General features: G+C 38.2%; 1 protein-coding gene across 1 annotated transcript in view; it reads left to right on the forward strand.

The window, feature by feature from the left end:
* The window catches only part of LOC131691863 (23 kDa integral membrane protein), a 28,124-nt gene extending 16,310 nt beyond the window's left edge, over positions 1 to 11,814 (forward strand). The window contains exons 2-4 of the mRNA XM_058978538.1: positions 10,636 to 10,875; positions 10,925 to 11,320; positions 11,378 to 11,814. Of these exons, the coding sequence (XP_058834521.1) occupies positions 10,636 to 10,875; positions 10,925 to 11,320; positions 11,378 to 11,740 (999 nt within the window). The 3' untranslated portion in view covers positions 11,741 to 11,814. The remainder of the gene's footprint in view (positions 1 to 10,635; positions 10,876 to 10,924; positions 11,321 to 11,377) is intronic.
* The last annotated feature ends 12,446 nt before the right edge of the window (positions 11,815 to 24,260 follow it).

Raw genomic sequence — 24,260 nt, forward strand, 5'->3', positions numbered from 1 at the left:
ATCAGTTTCTAAATTTGCTGACTATACAGCTGTTGGGAAATTACCGAGACGAATTGAGTGTGTATGGCCCACTGAACGAGCCGCCGCTGGCTCCCTAAGACGATTTCGCTAGATTTTCAGAGCAGCGTGCACTCAGTGCACTAGCGCATCTGTTATCAAGGAATTCAGATCGATGTGCAGAAAAAAATTAGTGCATTTTTATTCAGACTAAAGGACGAAGCTAGTAGACACATTCCGCGGGCTTGTACACCAGAAGGACGTTTTTGTTTTGTCTTATTTTGGTATCACAATATTTTTTCCTCGATTCGGTAGTGTTTAAACCATTGAAAAGTTATGTAATCCAACTATTAGCATTTCGACAAATAGTTGAAAAATATATAGAAAAATAAGTTGAATTTCACGGAAAATGGCTTCTGAATTATTGACTTCTAAGAAAAGTTCTATTTCATGAAACTATTATTGAAATTTTTATCTGTTTAAAGGAATTTGTTCGTTATTGAGTGTAGAACAGTAAAACTAGAAAGTTTTTTTTCTTGATTTGACCACTAATACTTTTTGAACTAATAGAAGTTTTGATTGTTTCTGCGTTGTAACGTCACGAAAAATGCCCTTTTTTAATTTTATTAAAAAACCAAAATTTTGTTCAAATTTATATTCCGGATACTCTTTGTATTCAAAAATACTTTTGTAAAAAGCCTACAATTTATTTTATTGGATATGCGGAACTAAAGTTAGAACAGGGTACACTTTGCGTTGTAACGTCACGCAATTCAACTTTTATAGGACGCTTGAATGATTTATCAGATATAGTGTCAAATTTTCCTACGTATGGTTTATTTACACGCTTTCAAGTTGTTTCGTAAACAGGAAATTATACTAACGTGATATTCATAAATTCAAAATGTATATCCTTAGGTGCTTAAGGGGTTATATACCATCGACACATTCTTTCTTGACGTTACAACGATTTGACCAACCTTCATTCTATAGATCTCTTATAACTTTTCCAAATGAAGTCCTTCATCAAACCTAATTATAGATTCAGAAAATAAACGAAATTTTATGTAAGATTTGATCTACAATACTTGAATGCACTAGAGAAGGTATTTTAATAAACGATTGAGCAACGTCACATTATATTTCATTTAAAAGTCCACCTACGCTGTACTCTCCTCGGCGCCAGTCATATGGCACGTTCCGATGCAATTACGCTAACAGCAACGTAATCCAGGACATGCGATGGAATTTTTGAACTTTGTTCTCGAGTTAGTATTTAGCCATGAATAATAATGCGTTCCCTGAATATATCTTTCCTCACAGTAATCAACCATTCCACACTTCGCCGCATCATCGACGAGACACCCATTATAAGGTTGTCTGCAACCTCTGTTGTAGTCGCACGTGCCGTCAGTTAGTAACTAACCAACTCTTCCGTTACAAGCCGAAATACATCTTCGAAGCTACATAATCGAAATGCCTGACGTATTAAATCCAATATAGACGAGTATCTATCCGAATTTACGGGAGGTTGCAAAAACATAATTGGGTCTACAGGGACCTATCTGGGTGACCGCACTAAATCGCTTTGGCTCATCTTAAATGAGCTCAAAAAAGATAGATGAGGGAGTGTTTATTGGTGTTTGCAGACATTTAAAATTCCGTCGAATTGACGATTGGATGTAACACATTCTATAGTAACATCACGGCGATGTGACGTGTTCTTTTTCTCTGAATCTTTGTAACTATAATATATACAATTGTGCTCGCTTTGTCATTTAAATCCACTTGCTTACGCCCAACAATACAAATATCATGCTATAAACTCTGATCGGGAACCTGATTCCTTACCAAATTAAAGAAAGCAGTACTGCCAATTTATTTTTGTTTGTGAAATATGTGATAAAAGCTGCCATTTTGGCTCCGTTAAACTACCATATTAAGCCGTGTCAAATAAATAAATGTGTCTAATAGCTCAAATCTATCCACAACAAGATATCAAATAAATTTTTTTTTAGTTTGATCAATTATTTCTGCTACAATCAAAAAATAAACTGTATCGTGATTTTTCAACAACGCCATATTGTTATTCGAGTTAATTATCATTAAATCATGGCTAAATGTGATAAATATTTAAAATTTTACTCAAAACAATAGCACCAGCGTAACTTATAGAGTTTTAGAAAAGTTGCAGATTTTCGTGACGCTACAACGCAATGAGATATCGCTTTTCTGAGAAAGGAGCGTTGTAACGTCACGAAAGTTAAAAGATGCTTTATAAGAAACAAAACAATAAAAATATATTTAATGACACCTAGTTATTCGTATGCTATTTATAAATACATCATAGAAGATTTGTTCTTGATAAAAATCTTATAGAGCAGATATTTTGACATTTTTATAAATACGTTGAAAGTTCTAATTTGTGACACGTTGTAACGTCACGTTACATTATCGATCATAAAACAATCCTCTTCTAGTATATTCAGTTTATGTTTATTAAATCTTTAGTGAAATTTTGTCTGTTTTCCGAATCTGTGATAAGTTTTGATATAGGCGTTCATTTGATAAAGTTATAACATATTTATGGAATGAAGAATCGTCAAATCGTTGTAACGTCACGAAAGAATGTGTCAGTAATATTTTCAAAGATTAGATATACAATTTGTTATTTTTTAGCACGAACTATTATTTGATTAGCAATTGAAACAAGGATAAACACTATTAGGCTTATTATAAGGAAGGCAAAAGAGGAATTGATTTCAACATCAGAGTAGCAGAGACCGTATCAAGGAATAATTTTGAAGGCCCTTACATAATTAAATCATTATAAAATACATATGTCAGGCCAATTTTGGAATATTGCAGAGTAGCATGGAACCCATACACTGTCCTGTACGAAGAACGCGTCGAATCAGTCCAAAAACAATTTCTTTGGTACGCACTTCGTAAACTAAACTAGACGACATTTCCTCTTCCATCGTATAAAGCACGTTGCATGCTTATGAACATACAAACACTCAAAGAACGCCACGAATTTGCCATGCTATGCTTTATCAACGACATTATTTCTCAACGTGTACAATCCGCATCAGTACTCTCGCAAACAAAATTTTATGTACCTAGCCGTCAACCAAGAACTCGTAATTTATTCCAAGAACAATTTTTTAGGACAAACTATGCTAAAAATAGCACCATCAATAGAATGATGCATCATTATAATGAAAATTGTGCAATAATCGACCTTTCCACCTTCAGAAAACTATTAAATTTGGACTTAACCGTAGAAATAATGTATAGTATATAAGCAAATATTGTTATACCATTCTATGTACAGTAAGATTCCGTTTTTGGCATGCTCCATTTTTGGCAACAAAAAAGTTCCGTTTTTGGCAACAAATGGGTTCCATTTTTGGCAGCATTGTTTTTGTTCATAGTAAATCTTTAAAAAAATGCTCAATACACATTTTGTTGTAATAATGGATATCACTTTTGACTTTCTTTCCAAACATAGGAGCCATATTTACTATATTTTATGGAGGTGGGCATAGCGAATAAAATTAAATTTGCTGATTTTTTTGTATTATTTCATTCCATTTCACATATTATTACATAATTAATGTTCTTGTAACATTTATGAAGTCACAAATTGAAAATAAAAGCTTTTAAGGTATGGTTCCATTTTTGGCACGGTTCCAGTTTTGGCAACTGAAAAAAAAATATATTGTTGCCAAAAACGGAATCCTACTGTAGTATACGTATGCTTGACGAAAATTAAAAAAAAATTAAAGATCGAGGATCTCGGGCTAGAACGAGGCCGAAGGGATTCGTTTAACGGAGATCTGGCGCTAGGGCTCTAGGTGCACGACCGGACAACATGTTTAATGTTGCGATAATCGTCACCAAAAACTCAGAGACCGCTTTACACGACCCCACTACACCGGAGATGCTCATCCAACGTACAATGATTGAACCCGAAAGGCTTGTTTGTGCCTTTAGGATTCCTAAACATCCATTGTTCCACGAAATACTGAAAAAATCGTTGAAGCTACGCGATCTTTCATGAATATCACCTACTAATGCCTAACTGTTCGCCTTTTTCCATTACCATTCTTATCTAAGTGTCCACAAATGCAAGGAGTGCTTTCCATGCTCCATCGAATGGAGTACATCCTTGGGACTGTAACGATATGCACATGGTCGTTGATGGGTAAATATAAAACCATTTGTTTTGTGGTGAGAATGTATGCAGCACAGCCTCTTTTATGATCACCCTCACCACTACTGTCATTATAATTAGCATAGAAGCGATGCATAGCTGTCATCATCTAACGAACCCTACAGTGACATGCGCACTACAATGCTTAGCGTAAGCATCTTTGCTGTCAGATAAATTTGTGTGTTCAAAGAGCAATCATTAAGTATTGTCATTTCATCGCGAAGCATCAATTGTTTGAGTGTTTGAGTAGAACATGTTCCCTCAATGGGACTGTCAGACTCGCTCTTTTGTGGTCAAGGAAGCGTAGAAATTAGTCGTGGTTTCTACGTTTCTACATTGGGTAGCTTTATGGCCCAATTGTTCGCAATGGCGGCATGCCCTGAGGCACAAAAAGGCGAACAGGTAGACGATTTCCGTTCAAAAGAACAATATTTAGAAGAGTAGATCCGGCGAAAGGCTCGTCATGAGATTGATTGAAAAAAAGGTCTTATACTCCTCGATTTATACTGAACGCACTTGCTTGCACTGACTGAAGCAAAGGGTTCTGGAATGAGCCAACCCCATATTTCGAAATTAAGGTCCCTGTCGGAGACTACACCATCAATCTCTACTTTCCAGGCGGGTACGTAGACAAGATACTACTTCGTACACAGCCGAGTATTGTTTAGTTAGTTCACGCGATATTCGATGATGTTGAATGGGTTATATTCGGTTCGAAGGTAGACCTTCCAGGGGCCTGCTGTATTAGATGAATATAATATATGTCAAACAGGTGATTAATCGGTGCTATTTTGCCATCGGATAAATAATCAAATCGACCTCAGTACCCGCGCAAAGAAGGTTTTATCGTAGGAAACAGAAAATTAATGCAACGAAATTTAAAACAATAGAGTAATTGGTACTTAGCTGTGGAACATTTGTAGTATCCGTCGGTCACACAACCCGTTAACAAAGGGTATTTCCAAATAGCCAGCAGGTATTATCCGGAAAATTTCACTTTTACTTACATACACCATGTCTGAACTTTCGTTACTACGAGTAGAAATCAGTCCGAATCTTACTACCCACTCGGGAAAAAAGTGTTTCGCCGGCCCCGCAAAGGAATTCGTGTTAAAATTGACAAAGGGCAGACTTTGTGGTTCCCGATAACTGCATTGAATCACGATCGTAGTACCGTGGAAATTCGATTCTGATCCGTATAAATTCGGTCCGCAACGGTTTAGTGAGGCAAACCCAGCCTCCTGTCAAGGTGGGCGTCTCTGTGCTCCACTTTTTATTCACAGTCCCAAACACTCATTTGCTGATGGGTTACCCTTCAGGTTCGGGAAAAAATTTTCACTAGTGGTCTATCCCCCATATGCTTGTTCATATGTCAGTGGCGCCATAATTTGAAATGTGGCAACAGTCCCAACTACAAATATATTTAAAATGATCGTTAAAGCGGGCGAAGCATTGTTTTCGAGTGTTATGTTTGTTAGTCTGTGGATATAGTATATAATAATCCCGCAAGATGCGAAACGCGGTGTATAATGGTTTAATATTGTGCATAGTGACGAACATAATTCTTTGTTTGGGTCTTTATAGTTATAAAGCCCCATATATGTAGGACGTTGTCCAACTCCATATGTTGGTATAGGGTCGCCACGGTGCTGGGCAAACCGGTCGCAGATTAATCCCGCAGTCTATTTACCGTTCGGAATTGGTCCAAGGAATTGTATCGGATCGAGATTTGCTCTGATGGAGGTGAAGGCCATTTTGTATAATTTGATGAAGAATTTTACTTTCGAGCTTACTGAAAAATCCAAAATTCCACTGCGGCTACTGGAAAGTATAGTGGTACTGCAGGCTAAAGACGGTGTTTGGCTTGAATTGGTACCTAGAGTGTCGAGTATTGATTAAATAAATAAAGCGAATCTTATGCATTGAAATCTCAATTAAATGAGTACATTTTATATAATATACTTTTATCTTTCGTATACAGGCGAGTTAAACTTAAACTTTGAAGAGTTTTCCGAAGCCCGATCGACCTAGTTATATAGCCAATCGACCCAACTCGATGAATTGGAACAATGTCTGTGTGATCGATGTCTGACGCCATTAAAAAATATGTTAAGGCAACTTCCGGGCTAATATAATTCTTTATTATATTAATGATCCGGTTGTTTTGGAAACGAACTTCACGAGAGATCGACGAAGCTCAATTTTTTAACATATCTAGCAATTTTCTATTGTGCATTGTTTTCTATAACTAACGATAAAGGAAGTATTCGAAATAGGGATGAGAAGTAGATGACACAGTTTGATGTTTGACGCCATTTTATAATCTAAATGTTTCACATGTACATAACCGAAAGTCGTTGGGGGTTTAAATGGTGCCTGGCATCGTTATCCAGCTACTGATGGTGTCCCCAGCTGTGAGACGGTCCCGGTTGAGGGTCACTCATCATTTTCAACGTGTGCGTTTTGATAGCCCATGTCGTAACATAAGGTAGTTTTTGAGTGCACTCTGAATCGAAAACATCTATCCGCATTGTCGGTGCTGAAGACAGTGTTGAAAAATCAGTAGAAAAGTGTTTTTCGAAATTCCACGTATAATCATTAAGGTTGAACAGAGAATGAGCAAAAATCGAAAACGAAAAAAAACAGTTTTTTTCCATACCGTGTGTTAGATCTTCATAAAAATCAATCACCAGTACTATAACAACATTCTACATTAGTTTTTCGTTTTCGATTTTTGCCCATTCTCTGTCCAACCTTAAAAGAAAGTTAAGTAAAATTTGAATAAACTGAGTGTTGGAGGTGTATTTTTTGGATTTGGTACCCAGTGATCTCTTAGTAAAATATATTGAGTTTTAGATCGATCAAACATTTTCTGGAGTGTTGGTATCGAGGATTACATAAACAACCAGTGATTTGTGGTTTATAGCTACGGGTTTAAAGAGATCTATATTTTTAAGTAGAAGTCTATACCTGACTCTATTTTAAAATAAAATATGGTGACTTTCAGCTGAGCAATTTATTTTACAACGCGAACCATGTATTTTCTAAATGGGGTTGACGAGCGGATGATGGAACTCGATGTCTGATACTGGTTTAAAATCTACGCACGTGGCTTCCGGTTGTAAAGTACAAGTAGATTTTGTACTTTTTAAATGAACTAGTACACTGAAACCTTCATTTACGAACTCTTATTAACGTCTTTAACATATTCGTTTTAAGTACCTTTTTTACGAACTAAATTCGAAATAACAAACTCTTTTTCACGAATACAGTACGTAAAAAAGTTTTGCGTACGTTCAGTGAAGTTTTATACAATTTAACATATTCTTAGCTAACTAATAAAGGTTGGGTATTTTCGGATTGGGGTCGACCAGTAGATGACGGAAATTGGTGCCTGGAGCCGTTTTGAAATTCAAGACGACGATTTTAGGTTTAGATAAATTCTCTATAACGTTAATAAAGGGGTGGGCGTAGCGTAGTTGATAAATCGATTGCCTTGTACGCAGCGCACCTGGGTTCGAGTCCCAACCGGATGGCCGGTTTGATAAATTCTTCATAACCTCAACAATATGGCTATTTTCAGAATGGGATTGGCAAGTAGATAAGGGAAATCGATGTCTGGAGGTATTTTGATCCATCCAAGATGGTGACTTTCGGTTTAGATAAATTTTCCAGAAAATCAACGTCTGTAGCTATTTTGAAATCCAAGATGGCGACTTCAAGTTTGAAAAAATTCTCTGTAATCTCAACAACGTAAATATTTGACGAGTAGATGATGAAAATCAATATATGAAACCATTTTGAAACCAAAAACAGCAAATTCCGGTTAATATATCTCTTTAACATGAATTTTTTTTCGAAAAGTGGTAGAGTAGATATAAGTATAGTGATTAGTGATACGGGTGACATGGTTATAGAAAATTTTCTCAACCAGAAGAGGCTATATTGGCCTTCAAAATGACGCCACTTATCGATTTCCGTCATCTGCTCGTCAAACCCATTCAAAAATACCATTAATTTTAGGGTTTTGCAAAATTTCGTTCAACTGGAAGCCGCCATCTTGGATTTCGAAATAGCGGTAAACTACCATTTGTATCATCTACTCATCAAGCCCGTTCCAAAAACACGTTGGAACGGGCTTAAAATGTTTGAGTTATCGAGAATATTCTCCAATCAGAAGTCGCCATCTTGGATTTCTAAATGGCACCAAACATCTATTTCCATCATCTACTCGTGAATCTCGCACCAAAAATACTCATATTGTCTGAGTTATCGAGGATATAGTTTAACCGGCAGTCACCATCTTGGGTTTCTAAATTCCGCAAAACATTTACTTGTCAAATCAGTTCCGAAAATACCCATATCGTTAGTGTTATGAACCAACGAATTTTAATAAGAATGTGAAACGAACTTTACGAACTTTTATGAACTAAATCCCAAACAGCGAACTCTTTTTTTGCGAACTAATTCTTTTTAAGAACTCCTTGTTTGGTTCGTAAATGAAGGTTCTATTATTGTTCGGGTCATGGCAAAGATTTTTATTGTTTATTAGAGACCTTTTAACAATGGCAAATATTGCGTAACCGGAAGTGACCATCTTGGAACTTAAAAAGGAGTATATATTTCATCATTAACTGGCAACACCTTTCCGAAAATAAATTTGCTCAACCGGTTTTTTTTCAAATTGCATAAGATGGGTCATGGGTCATGAAAGGTCATCTTCTCGTCAACCTCCTTTCCATAATACCGATGTATTTCCAAACTTGGCAATTCAGCAACCCATTACTCACGAAATGACGAGATATAACCGTCTTCCGTTTAATTTTACATGAAAGTTACGTAGTGCCATAAAATTACAGAAAAACATTCCAAACAAACGCTTGATGTGTTACATAAATCTTTGCACAACCGTAAGTCGTCATCTTGAAACTTGAAATTGCGTCAGACATTGATTTTCATCATCTACTCGTAAACCCCATTCCAATCATACCTATTTGGTGTATTTGGCGGCCCCTCAATAGAAAAATGTTAACCTTTATGAGGGATCTCAACTGCCACTATTTTTACGAGCACATTTCCCCACATGGGAATGGTCGGAATAGGTCGCACACTCCTTGAGCCAAGCGTGCGTAAAAATGTGGCGTGGTGAGTGGCGGCTTTCTTTAGTATATCTACGCAAACGAGTGCTTAGGAAGTCTTTTAGTAGACTTCGATTTCCGGGCTGTCTCGTTAAACGTTACCCAATATAAGTTTGAAGAGATGTTTGTCCCTTCCTGTGCGATTGCCCTCAGTGGAGAAAGAGTCCTTGAAACAATTACGAATCGGTCACCACACCGTCGATCTCTACTATATGATGCGACATGTAGATGCGATAATACTTCATAAAAAAAATTTACCTTCGAGCTAACCGTCACGTCTGAATATTTCGGCGTCAGTTTTTTTAGAAATTAGAATATTTAGCTGATCATCTTTAATCCGAAAGAAGATCAGATATGGTCCAATCGAGTTCAATGTGTATAATTTTGAAAAGAAAGTCGGAGTCTTCGATAACGCATGTTTTGAAGATTCATTGCACCATAAACTGGGTCTTTTACAGAAGAATTCCTTTACGCGTTGGTCAAGAACCCAGTGCAATGTGAAAACTTAAAGAATACTAGAAAAAAGACATAAATTAGAATGGATGCTCAATCCGTCGTCTTTAAGCACCCTTAGTTAACTGATTTCACGAACACACAGTTCAAGATTTACTTAAAATTACATGAAATGAGCGACAGTCAAACATGAACGAGCTTAAGTCGAATCTTTTGGAAATCGGGGTTTTCGGTGTTTTTATGAGTTTCCAACCAATGGAAATAACAACGCTTGATGAAGAAACAAATTTTTAATTCTCCAATAAAAAGTCTGCACAGTAAACACACACAGTCTCCTGGAAAATGCGCATTCTGTCACCTTCAAACACCTAGCATAAACTGATTTTGTAAGGCCATTCGCAAGAATGCTCCGTCCGCCTTTAAACACCTGAATGATATTACAAACTCGATTTTTAGTAACTTTGAACTTTTCGACAGTGAGTACTGAAGTAGTAGTACAAACGATGTATCGCTTCAACTCCGATGTTTCGTTGGTTTATTCCAACAAAAAAAAATAAGAACGAGAGTTTCCTCGAAAAAAGGTGGAAAGAAACGTCCGCACAGACTGCAAAGCCGAACAACTCAATTTTTTTAAATTTCACTAAACTTTATCGTTCTGATCTATTTCAAATGTTTCAATTGACAGTATGTGATAGCTGGAGAACAACGAACCCCCAAACAATGTACAAAAATTTAAATTTACTTAGAACTCTTTTGTCGATAGTAATACCTTCTTCGTCACAAATAATAAATCTATCTTCCAAAAACCTCTTACCAACTCAATTCCAGCTATGCGGCATCACTCTACTGGCCACCGGTTTCTACATGTTCACCGATGCTCCTCGGATTCTTCTATCCCGTCTACTGATCTCAGCGAGCGAACAGCACAAAACGGCACTCTCGGAACTGGACCAACCGCTGTTCTACTATGTTGCCCTAGGGTTGACCTCAGCAGGTCTGGTGGCCATCACCGCTTCGCTACTGGGCTGCTGGGTAACCTGCATGAACACGTATTGTATTCTAACGATTGTACGTTGCAAAAGCTTAAAATTCCATCACTAACAAAAATCTCTTCCAGTACTTTCTCATCATTCTGTGTCTCCTGATCGCCGAATTCGGTGTCTGTCTGATGATCACCGCTTGGCCCCAGTGCCTCGGTTTGAACCTGGACGAAACGGCTATGGTTAAAGCCCTACAAGGAAGCTACGGAGTGCCTGATCATGAACAGTTCACCGCCGCCATGGATCTTGCCCAAACCATCTTCGAGTGTTGTGCTGTCAACACCGCCATCAACTACGACACATCTCTGTGGAAGCTGCAGAGTTTGGGCAAGAAGGAGCTAACCGTGCCACTAACGTGCTGTAAATTGCAGAATCGATACGAGTTTTCGGCCTATTTGGACCCTATACCAACGAATCTTACCCTTTGTCAGGCTCTTCAACCACATGACTACGAAAGTAGTAGACATTTGGACGTGAGATTTAGATTGTTTTGATCGTCAATCATTCTAATCGCTCATTTCTTGTTTCAGGGTTGTCTACACAAGATCGAAATTTGGTATCGCGAACAGTACTTTCTGTTCCTGTGTGCCGGTCTGATCGTCGCCGTAGTAGAATTCTGCGTCCTGCTGAGCATCATCCTGAGCTGTACAAAGTTACCCAGGCGAGCGGCTCACCGTGCACCGGAACGGATCTCTCCAACGGGAGGTCTCGTTCGACCGGGGCGGCTGGGTGTTCGGGATAACATCTATGAGCGGGACCTGCCGACACCGGTTCCGGTGCCGACGATACGTGAGACGTACATTCAACCCAAAGAGTTTACCAAATCGAGACACGAGATTCCGTTCAATAACGGATCGCACTACTATCAGATTTCGAAGAGCTATCTCGTGTAGTGTAGTTGTTTTCCATAGGATAACGATCGATTGACTTAGGATAAGGCTTATGATTAAATATTTGATCAAGAAGACTGAATGTGTTTTGTATTGTGCTGTTATTACATAATTGTTTCTGCTCATAAAATACATTGAGCTGAAGAATAAGCATATTCTGAACAGATTTAGTTCTTGATATAGCTTCTTCACGTATACTCAATTGGGTCATCAAATGAAGAATAAAACTCTTCATTTATTACATAAACCGACATAACCCCACTTTCATAATGTAAAAATATGTACGTCCAACTTTAGAAACCTTGCTTAACACCCATGACATGGAAAAACGGTGCCCTTCATCATTATAGTAGATTCAAGATACAAAATATTACCGGCTTAAAATAAATTAACAAGACTCCATTTCCATTAATAAAAATAGCAACACTGTCCGGAAGATTTCGGCAGGGGGTGAAAATGTGCGAAGAGAAGAATGTCGAAGGAGTAATAAGAAGCCGATTGTCACGTCTTGTCTTACACTACACGCTGAATTTTAGTTATGACAGAATAAAAGAGACGGGAATAGAAAGTATGCTAACTATGCATATTTTTGTTTCTCAGTGCAGATCGAAATGAAAGCAAAGTTTTACAGTTGCACAGTATATGCCACAGAGAAGAGACATACATATTCAAACAAACAAGTTTATAATATTTAGGGTTCGTCGCGGTTGCGGTAATTACCGCAACCGCGCGGTATTTACCGCACCCGCACCGCAAAATCTGCGGTGCGGTGAGACACTTTTTCCCGCGGATGCGGTGCGGGAAAGAGCTTTTACCGCGCGGTTTTACCGCAACCGCACCGCCAAAAAATAATTGATAAAGTGATAATTTTGATTATTCTAAATTGATAAACAGACTGCTATTACGAAGGAAAATCTAGCTGTGTCCGAAATATTTTAACGCTATTATTTTTACGACATATTTTGGACACTAGTTATTTTATACTTCTAAGTAAAACTTCGCAAACTAACCATTTCAAATACATAAAATGCAAGATTCAAATGGAGACAAAATTCTTAGATAATTTAAAAACAATAAAAAATCTTAAATCCAATTTAAACGTGCATTACTTCTTCCGATTTCTGTTGGAAATCGTGGAATTATGAATCGTTTTCGATATCAATTTTTCAACTGTAAATTTTGACTAATTTAAAGGAATTAGAGATGAACTAATTATGCTGGGACGTAACCACAACCCAAAGAATATTATTATCTTCATCAAACTAAACGAATTTGGAGTAATTGACAGTAAAGGATACAAATATATGAAAGCGTCCAAAATCAGGAGGGCATCAAATTAGGATGATTATTCTATCATTCGTTCATCAACACCGTATTTCTATCTTCTTTGATTGCTGTGTAAATTCAATGTGGATTTTTCTGCAGTCAATTTTATAGGACTCTTTCTCAAAAAGTAAGCGACATAACTTTTTTTCGCGTACTTCCATTCAAATTTACTATAATTTTCTACCAAATTGAGTCCTAATATTTTTCAGTTAAGACTATTCTGTAGCTTTTTTGAAGCTTTTTTTGCCAAATACCACATAGTTTGACTCCCTTTCACTTCAATTGAAGTTTTTGCCATTGGCTCTGGCTCACTCTGAAAAACGTCAACCTAATGCCGGCCCGGAGGGCCGAGTGTCATATCCCCTTCGACTCAGTTCGTTGAGATAGGAAAAAGTCTGTATATGTGTGTATGTATGTATGTGTATGTATGTGTGTGTATGAGTGTGTGTGTATGTATGTGCGTACGTGTCAAATAATGTCACTCATTTTTCTCAGAGATGGCTCGACCGATTTGCCCAAACTTAGTCTCAAATGAAAGGTGCAACCTTCCCATCGGCTGCTATTGAATTTTGGATCGATCGGAATTCTGGTTCCGGAATTACGGGTTTCAGAGTGCGGCCACACAGAAATTTCTCATATAAACTATAGGAAAAATTAAAAATAGAATTTTTATTTTTGATGCTAAATGTGTTCAAGGTGCATAAAACGTCGAGATTTGATGCAAACTCGAAAAAAAATTTGACGACGATTCACTTTTTTGGATTTTGGCACATTTTTGCCTTTCTCATATAGAAAGGTTATGCAATCACTCTGAAAAACGTCAACCTAATCCCGGCCTAATTTTTTTTCGACTCGCATAGGGTTTCTGGATTTTAACAGGGGCGTAGTTGATGGATTACGGAGAGGGGTTACACCCCCCCCCCCCCTCTACTGTTCGTTCCCCTCCTTTAAAAATCTCCTTAAATCACCCCTCAGGCCACCACCCCATCCAGCCCTCATACCCCTCCCTTTCAACCCCATTATCTTTAAACCACCACTATATCACAAAGCATACCAATTTAAGCTGGGGAGTCGTTCGTTCATGGGACTTTCGCCCTCTTCACATACCCACCTCCGCATGACAAAATGAGTTAGCAAGCAGATAACATTGATCTAATGCTGATTAGGCTTATTAAGTATGATATTTTTTGTTTCAAGTGTTTCACCGTCGACACGTAGCTCATCAAGTTCGTGGCTGGCATGCCATTGTGTATAAGTGCAATGTGTACTAAGAATGTAATAGACATTTCCACGATTATGTTGAACATAAAAAGCCTCCGTGCCATAGTTTAGAGAAATGAGAAAGGCACAATTGCACCGCTAGGTGGATTAAAACAGGTTTTTATTTCACTGTATTGGAATATATGCGCTACTATATAGAAGTACTGGTATTTCGACTTTAATTTTTTTTTGGTGAAATTCCTTTAAGAATGAAAGGAGGTTTTTACTACGTAAATGCGAAAATCATCCATTTCATTTTCATATGTCAAAAACATTGAAAATATGAAAATTTAAAGAATAAAATATGCAACTTCATTTCTAATTACATTTTTATTCCACTTTTTTCAATTAACTGAAGGATTTCTAAAATAAAAGTTTTCCTATTACTGCAGTAGAACGTTTTTGAATGTATAATGTTTGCCTTAAAACGTACGGAACTTTATTAATAGAAAATGCAAAAGTTAATTTTTTTATAAACATTACATTCTGAGGAGTCTCTTAAAGTTAAATTTCGTGTGAATAAGAATAACATTTTATTATATATGGTTACACAAATGAACAATTTTTCAACACTATTTTTAAAAATATAAAATTTTTACCGCATTTACCGCGTTACCGCGCGGTGCGGTGCGGTAAATAAAGTGCGGTTGCGGTAAGCGGTGCGGTTTTATTATTTTTTTGCGGTTGCGGTGCGGACAATCCATTTACCGCCCACATCCGCACCGCGACGAACCCTAATAATATTTGTATAAACATTAGAACGACTACCCGTTAAAACAACTATCCCAAATAGAAGCATAACTATATCTGCCATTTTGAAATCTATGTGATTCAGACACACTTACCTACTAAACAAAATGCCAACAGTGGTATATCTGATGGTGATGTCCCAATTACCTTTGAACAGGCCTTTATCTCTATCTCTATCTCTATCTCTATATATATAAAAGTCAACGTTTATATTTATATGATTTATGGACTCCCAAACGGCACAACTGATTGTCGTCAAAATTTATACATAGTAGGGATTTGTTCTGGAGCGTGTTTGTGTGCTATTGGTTGGAGATTATCTGCTCGCCAGATGGCGCTTCGGAACAAATTGTGTTTTTCTCCTATTTCGTTGAATATCGCAGCAACGCGCAATGGGTATTGGCTAGTTATTTATATAAGTTAAAAGCCCGAGATGGACGTTGATTGATTGATTGATTTTATTGGAGCGGGTTTTAACCTTATAGGTCATTCACCCGTAAGAGATGGACGTCTGTTCTCTTAGTATACGCATTCAGCTCACACACATCGGTTATATTTTAAGGTGAGTAAAATACTCGACATTAACCATTGACGCCCTGTATCCGGAACGTTTTTCTCAGTATTGTTCACACTCTTTATAGCTTCCTTTTCGTCCTTCTATGGACTTCTGAAGCTCGAGCTTCTTCATCACTCAAGACATTTCAAACGGACGGCGTTTTAAACAGTTTGGTGAGTTCATGTTTTTCGACTCAAAATCCAGAAACCGCACTTCACTTCCACGAAAACAGTTTTGAAGGCACTCAGTTTTGTAAATATTACCGTTCATGGTGCCTTTTGATCAAAAATAATTCACTTTGCCGCATTGCATAGGGCCTGCCTAATCAGGCACTTTGAAACGAATTTCGATAGCTTAATTCGTTTCAAACGCGCCTAACTTGTCCTTACCCGTTAAATATTCTTGGCAACTGCTTATAATACACATTGCTGAAGATCTCTCTGCTGTCATTCATTCCGATTAGGGAAGCTCTGCACCTTGTCCGCTTTCAATCCAGATCGTTTCTTAGTCATCAAAACATTGCGAAACATTTTTGGCCATGTTCCGCATCGGTATGTTCGGATTGTGCTTGACATGAGTAATAAATGCTTTCTCGGTTTTTAACGCGTTGATCCCGGTTTCGTCCATCTCCTGTTGTTGTGCATTCCTGAAATATTTGGAAGACTTTTGAGACGGTCGAATGTGTACAGTATATTCAACTGTTTTATCATATTTTGGGCAAACAAAATCCTTTTCTCTTCTTCTTTTAGTTCTAGCTTTTTCCGGAGGCCTATTTCCGCTACGAAGCCAAACACCGACGCCAGAGAGGTGACTCCCATTATCTATCTAGACTAGATATCGATCCATTAATTCATGGACTGGGTCGAACGGCTTTACTTCCCCTCCGAAGTAAGGCGTGACCAAAAATTTTTTCACCTTAGAAAAATCTCAACGACCTCGGCTGGGATTGAACCCAGACCAACTGGGGTGGGTGGCGGTCACGCTTACCACTCAACCACCGATACCGTCACAAAATCCTTTCGCGAACGGTTCGTTGAATTTCTTCCACTTATATGGCACCCCTATCCCATTTGTATTGAACTGACATAAGTCAACATCTCAGCGGGCACACAAATTAATTAACAATTTAAACTGTCAGTGGGGACTGACAGTTCAAATTGTTCTGCTTCTTTTGCTCTAAGCTCTATTTTCACTAGTCAGATATCGTACGGCATGACTGAATTTTTAGACATTTGCTAGGTCATTTGTTAAAAAGCGAAAATATTGGATAGCTAATTGAAGAAATGTGTTGTTTTGGACATGTCGGTGAGTAACAAAAACTTTACATCATGGTGCACCAACAAATTAAATGAACTCGACTATCACAAAATTGTGTCGAATGAAATTGATTCTGTTTATTGTGGATCGACCCTAACGCGACGTTTTAGATGTTGGCATAGAAATTATGGCGGCGCAGCAGATACCTGATTAAATCAGCCCTGTCAAAAAGGGCAAGTTGCTGGCTAACGGGGGGCTATTTGCCAACTCGGATGCGCTAATTGCCCTTCAATTTGCCAGCAAATTGCTGGCAATTAGGGGGCTATTTCAAATGCAATATTTGGGCGATCTGCCGCCGTCATTTTTTTGCCGCCCAACCCGCCCTTACATCGCCCCCTAATCGCCCACGGAACGCGCCATTTAATCGCCCTTAATTGCCTAATATGAAAATTAAAAATAATGCTTATTTTCGGATTCATTATCTACTCACATATACTTACCAGTATACTAGGTAATCATCACCAAATTATAGGAAGAATCAATGGTGAAATTGGTATTGCACTTCAAAACTTATCACAATCTGACGTTCATTAAGACTTTAAGTCAGAGATCTTGTTCTACTATACATACACACGATTCCACAATTTCCCACATGCGTTGGCTAAATGAAGTGCACTAGACAAACAAAGTACAAGTGAAAACACACTAATTGTTCAAAAAACAATTTTAAGCTTAAACCAAACATGAACCGCCATGTTTGCAAAACGCGAAAAACAACAAAGTCCATTTCAGCCGCCAGAAAATTTGTCTAAGTATTGAAATTGCCTTTAAATCGCATTCGCAAATTGCATTTGTTCCTAGGGGCAATTAACACAGGCGAGTTTAGTCAAACGTCAAACTTTTTAAATCGCCTGACCATGTTCGTCCGCATTTTTTTCGACAGGGAGGTATCTGCTACGCCGCCATGATTTTTTTTCCATCTCGACCGAAACCTCATTGACAACTGCACAACTGTGCGAATGTAAACAATCCACGCTAAAGAGAAACTGGGCAAAGTGTCGCAATAATCATCGACCCATCCACCAACTGTAGCCGAAATGAACATCAGAAAAATGGTATTTACAAAATGAGCGCAGTTGTAGTACAACAAAACCGCAATTTCACTTCATAAAATCGCCGCTCGAACTGAAAACTGGTAACATTTAGCAGAAGTTCGGAATGCCCACCGGTCGTAGGAATCCGTGTTTCAACCTCGTCTCGTCAGTGGTATACCAGACCGTCTTGGCCGTCAGACGCGTAGTCTCCCAGTTAAGATCAGCCGGAAATGAGTTAGAATCGGTTGTGTCACTAAAGCCGGAATATGAACTGGAACCAGTTCATTTCCGGCTGAACTTTAGGGACGATCCATAAATGACGTAGCATTTTTTGAGTGATTTTTAGCACTTAGCTCCCCCATCGTAGCATTTCGTCACAAACCTCTAAATACCCCTCCAGGTAATTAGCTTGACGGTAATTCCCCCCCCCCTTGTCCGCGTAAAATTAAAAAAAAATAAAAAAACGAAAAAAGGAAAAAATATAAAACGATGTTAGTTATTCCCCTTTAAAAAGCTACGTAGCATGACATGAGCCCCTACCTCCTTGTTGTCATACATCATCACAAAATGCAAAACTCCCCCCTCCCCCATATAATGCTACGACACTTATGGATGATCCCTTACTGGGCTGACTTTTTGAATTGGTGTCCAGCTGTTGACAACGACAAAAGAGATAATAACCGCTAGAGGGCGCATGCCACTATTAGCACTGAAGTGATATTTTCTCGCTCTTACATGTGATAGGGCCCATAGCCGCTTTACTCCCTCTGGTAATTATGATCTATTTTGTTAAGACGGTGAACCCAAGTTAGGAAGAGTTTTTGGGAGCCAGTACGATCATAACATTGGCCATGCAAGTCTATCGAAAGATCTAGTTCTGCTATGGAATGCATTACCAAGGCTTTGCATTTTTGGGAAGATGGTTCTACTGTTTTTATATTGATGAAATGAGATTGAAACAAGGAATCCGATTTTGAACGAATGAAACGATCTTCGTACTAACATTGTCGCTTCTGTCCAACTGCGACAGATTGCTCCGCCGTGATCGTCTCAGGAGCCACATTATGCGACTAAGTCGAAGCGATTTTTCGTGCAAGCTTGTACACAAAAAAAACTTTCGATCCAAGATGCAGAATTTCAACCCAAGTTTCTCTATGTTTCTAAGTACATTGATGTAACAGAAGATGTGCAATTCTCTCAGCTACGTTTGTAGTAGTAATACACGCAAAATAGTACGAAATCAAATTGCATCGCTGCCAAAGGAGATTCGCTCCCCCTGTGTCTGCAGTGGACGGCTAACATGAAACGAATTGAAACCAAGTCTCTGCGGATTGCGTTGAAGATTCGTAGAGAAGCCGATGTGACAAAGTTCATGCTCAACGACGTGCACATAATAGGTATGCAGAATCTATCCCGGTAATCCCTGCGATACACGGAGTTGGCGGAGTTGTTCCCAATTCATCATATTTAAGAGGACTTCTGATCAAAGATTACGAGAACGCATTGCCTCGCATTCTCATCGGCAACGAACGTGACTGCGATGCACAAGTTACGAGAGGGCCATCCTGGATACCCGATTCCGACGAAATCATGGCTCGGTTGGACTATGTACGGGAAACAAGGCAAATCGGTGGATCGTGCGTACAGTTTTCATATCTGCGAGTGTCAGGACAATCGGTCACTGCATGATATAGTTAGTTATTCTTTTGTTCAAATGCAGGCTTCCCATGAACATCGACAAGTTTGTACCTGTGCCCAAAATATCGTGCTCGCGTTCAACCTCAAACAGGCTTCGTCTCGAACATCTAACTAAAGCGAACGATGTACAAACTCTAGTTCGAACATCCGTGTACGTACACCGGGTGCGTACACGAGAACGATTTCACAAGACAAAAAAAGTCAACACTAGTGATGATGAGAGTGAGAAAGAGAAAACTTGTGCCACGGACCTAAGTGTACGCACACCGTGAACGTACATGGGGTTCGGTTGTGCAGGCGAACATGTGCAAGTGTTTTGATACGAAATAGCATACTTGAACTCGTACACGAAGTGTAGGTTTAATATAAGCACAAAACCGTAGTGAACATTGTGTATGATGTTAATTTGGGAAGACTGTTCAAATGTATAGATATCGAGATTGTACCATGTCCTGAATCTACGGAAGTACAACGTGCGAACAATATCCTTCAGAAAACTACGAAGCGTGTTGGTCAGCGGTTACTTACATAGTAGCTGCACACACATTAAAATGCCGAAGAAAAAGAATTTTCGTAACTCAATCGATCCATCGCCAAAACCGCTTCCTAGTCCCATCAGGAGTATCTGCGTCAAATTTGAATTGAATCCGATAAATCTAGCGGCCTTACCAACGTGCCTGAAGTTTGTTTTCACCGCAAGGTGTCGGTGTATGCTTGAGACTATCAGTGCAAGTGAAAAAAAGGAAGATAATTTTATTTCCTACAACTTAGTCGAAGACTTTAAGGCCATTTAGCTGTGTTAGGAGATGCTATTAAAATTTTAACGAAGCAATGGTTTATTCTATTTTTCGCGAAAAATTTGGGTTTTGCAAAATGGACGAATTTCGCGCTAAATCGTATTCAGAGTTGGCAGCACCCTCTCAGATTTACATGAAACTTTCTGTACATGAGAACTTCGTCACAAGCCACTTTGCATGCTTTGTTTTTCCAAAATTATCTAGACTGTCTTTTGCAAAGCGTCAAACTTTTCTTACCATTTTTTCAAATGGCTATAGTCTAAAAATGACAAATTCTTCAAAAAATGTTGTAGGAGTGATTTTCACAAAATTAATTAATTTTGAACAAAAATATTGAAAAAAATGCTCATCGACTCCTACACGGAAAAAATCGATTTTGAAATTTGAAAGTCGATTTACAAACCCATCTTTGCTTTGGATGAAATTTTTTTCCAAGATTATGTTCCCTACCTACCGTCAAAAATTCAAGTTGGGCACTTTCAAGGAAAAAAAGTTATTTGAAAAAAACTTTTATTTGTCCAAACTGATTTTTTTTCAGCGTGTTTTTATCGAAAACTAAACCAATAAAAGTCATAATCATCTAAAAACCCAATTTCCCTCCCGATACATGCAATAAGTATCAGTAACGAATTTGGTATATATTCATAACAAACTTGAATGAGGGCAAAGGTAAGTCATTTAACATCATCGATATATGCGAGTTTTGACTAAATACCAGTTGGCCGTGTATGAAGAAGTATTTTGTCTATGTACCCGCCCGGGAAGTAAAGATTGATGGTGTAGTCTCTAACAGGGGCCTTAATTGCGAAGTATGGAGTTCGCTCTTTCAATAACCCTCCGCTTCGACAAGTGAAAATTCTGGTTCGCAAGCAATTGCGTCAGGAAAAATGTAGGAGTATATGAAAACAACTTATTTTCCATCAGCCTCATCTCGAACCTTTCGCCGAATCTGCTCTTCCAAACTTTGAGCTCACGATGTGGGAAATAAGAATCATGAAAAGTTTTCCTACTGTGGAGAGACTCCGCATGATCTCTTGACATATCCCGCAAATAAATTATGTGGGGACAATATGAAACATTCTTTTAAGGAACGCTCTGATAAGAAATGCAAAAGAGCGCTACGCCACCGACAACGGCTAATTTCTACGTTTCCTTGTACACCAAAGAGCGAAAGTCTTACCGTCCCATTATGGGAACATCTTCTAATGTGCCTATAAATATCCGAAGGAGGAAAATCAGTTTTCTCTTCTAAGCTTCCTCGTAAAGGCCTAAGAGTGAAGGGTGCTGTTACAAAACCGAAGTAAGTGCTTCCTGGTCTCGGTAATCTAAGAAACTAGAAGAAATTTCCACATGGGACATCAAAAACCCCAAGTGTCCTTATATTTCAGTTCCTACATTTTCCCCCAGTTTTTACACAATGCTTTTGCACTACGATTAAATGTCACCCATGCGAACAACCGTGAACAATCTCCTACTTCGTGATGGGCAGACATTGCTTAGACTTGCACGCGTGGGATCGCCCGAATTTTTTCCAATATAAGCGACGCTATAAATGCAAATGAAAAACTTGATGAAAGCTGAAAAACGCGATTATTGGCACCAGTCCGTCGACGGATTAACGGACGGATAATCAGAGAAATAAAGTTTCGTCTGGTGGCTAGGGCCTACGTTGTGTACTCGATTCAGCCTGTGATTGGAATACACGGAACGTTCGTCATATGATGACAGCTATGCATCGCTTTTATGCTAATTATTATGACAGTAATGATGAGTAAAAGAGGCTGTGCTGCCAACATTCTCTCCACAAAACTGATGGTTTTATATTTACCTATCAACAACCATGCCCAAATCGTTACAGTTTCAGGAGGCTTTCCGTTTGGTGGAGCATGGAAAGCACACTTTGTAGTTCCTGGAGAAAACATGGGAGTTTTTGAGAGCTTTATCTGAAAAATCATAGCAGATTACCTTAGTTTGAGTTCTTTTGCAGTGGTTTGTTCCGGGTAATGAGAAGGCGGACACTTGAATTAGAATGATAATCAGAAGGTGTACATTTAGGCATTAGAAGGTGATATTTATGAAAGATTGCGTAGCTTCAATGTGTTTTTAAATATTTCTTCTCAGAGGACGCTCGAAAATTGGCAAATTTCGTGGAGCGATGGAAGTTCAGGAATTCCAAAGGTATCCACAAACCTTCGTCCAAGAGAATGGATGAGGCTCATGACTTCATTCGAGTGATATCTCGGATCATGTACAATCATTATACAAAGAAAGCCCATCTCCGTCGTATTGGGCTCGTGGAGAGCGGTCTCTGCGCATGTGGTGGCAGTTATCGCGATATGAAACATGTTGTCTGGTCGTGCGCTAAGTGTTCTAGTACCAGTCTTTGTTAAACGAATCCCTTCGGCCTCGTTCAAGTCCAGTCCGAAATGCTATACCAAACTCGTTACTGATACTTGATGCATGTATCAGGCAACTAGCAGTTGGGAAATTGGATTCTGAGATGATTATGACTTTCATTAGTTTAGTTTGCGTTAAAAATACACTGAAAAAAAGTGCCCTATGCCTTGACCTATTGAATATATATTTTATAATATATATATATATTTTTATTGAAAAAAAAAGTGCCTTGAAAGTGCCCAACTTTAATTATTGAGGGCTGGTAGGGAACATAATTACCTATCATGAAACAAAATTTCATCCAAATCAAAGATGTTTTTTTAAATCGACTTTAAATTTTAAAAATCGATATTTTCAGTGTTGCAGTCGATGACGAATTTTTTCAATATTTTTATTCAAAAACTTGACTGATTTTGTGGAAATCACTCCTACAACATTCTTTTGTAGGATTTGTCATTTTTAGACTACAACCATTTGAAGAAAATGGTAAAAAAACTTTGGCACTTTTCAAAAGACAGTATAGATAATTTTTGGAAAAACAAAGTATGCAAAGTGGTTTTTTGTGACAAAGTTCTCATGTTCAGAAAGTTTTACTAAAATCTGAGAGGGTTCTGCCAACGTTTGTTCGAATTGGTGCGAAATTCGTCAATGGTATATTTGGAAGAATTATGATACTACACTCCACATGGTTTTGAATTAAAGTTTTGTTGACTGTATCAACTTGCCCCGATCTGATCTACATTTCAATATTTCTTGAAGTAAGTAGGCTCAAGAATTTGACAGGTTGGCTGGCTCAAAATGGTAACTTCGCACATTGCTCTCTATGACGCAAACCAGTAAAATTTGCTCCATTCGAATTAACAGTTCAAAGTGTAGTGCAGCGTTGAAAATAATCGAAACTGTTTTTTGACTGCTGAAAATAAATTTGATTCGACTCATGAATGAATAGAAAAAAATATTGATTCAAAAATTCGTGTTATTAATAGAATTTAATATCATACATTAATATTTATTTCACTAAATATCAATTGTTGGTAAACCATATAAAACAATAATAATCATCGCTTACATTGTGCCATTGTCGTTGCATTTTAATCGTTACTACACGTTCGCTTCGTGCGTTAATCGGAGACGAATGAACACCTGCATTGAACGAATAGGAAATGTGTTCGTTTGATGTTTCCGGTAGCGTCACTGAATATAAAAGATGAATACAGCAGAGTATGATCAACTTTCATTCAATGAATTTGAATGTTTGTAACTCTGATTCTATGTACATCATTCCGGTTATCAGCCTTATTCTGCATTACGACGGGTCGCATTTTCGAACGAATGTGTTTCGATCGAAGCAGGCTCCCGTTTGATTTTACTGTCTTTATTGAGAATGC

This window comes from Topomyia yanbarensis, chromosome 3, assembly GCF_030247195.1.
Source record: "Topomyia yanbarensis strain Yona2022 chromosome 3, ASM3024719v1, whole genome shotgun sequence".
In the NCBI taxonomy this organism is placed as follows: domain Eukaryota; kingdom Metazoa; phylum Arthropoda; class Insecta; order Diptera; family Culicidae; genus Topomyia; species Topomyia yanbarensis.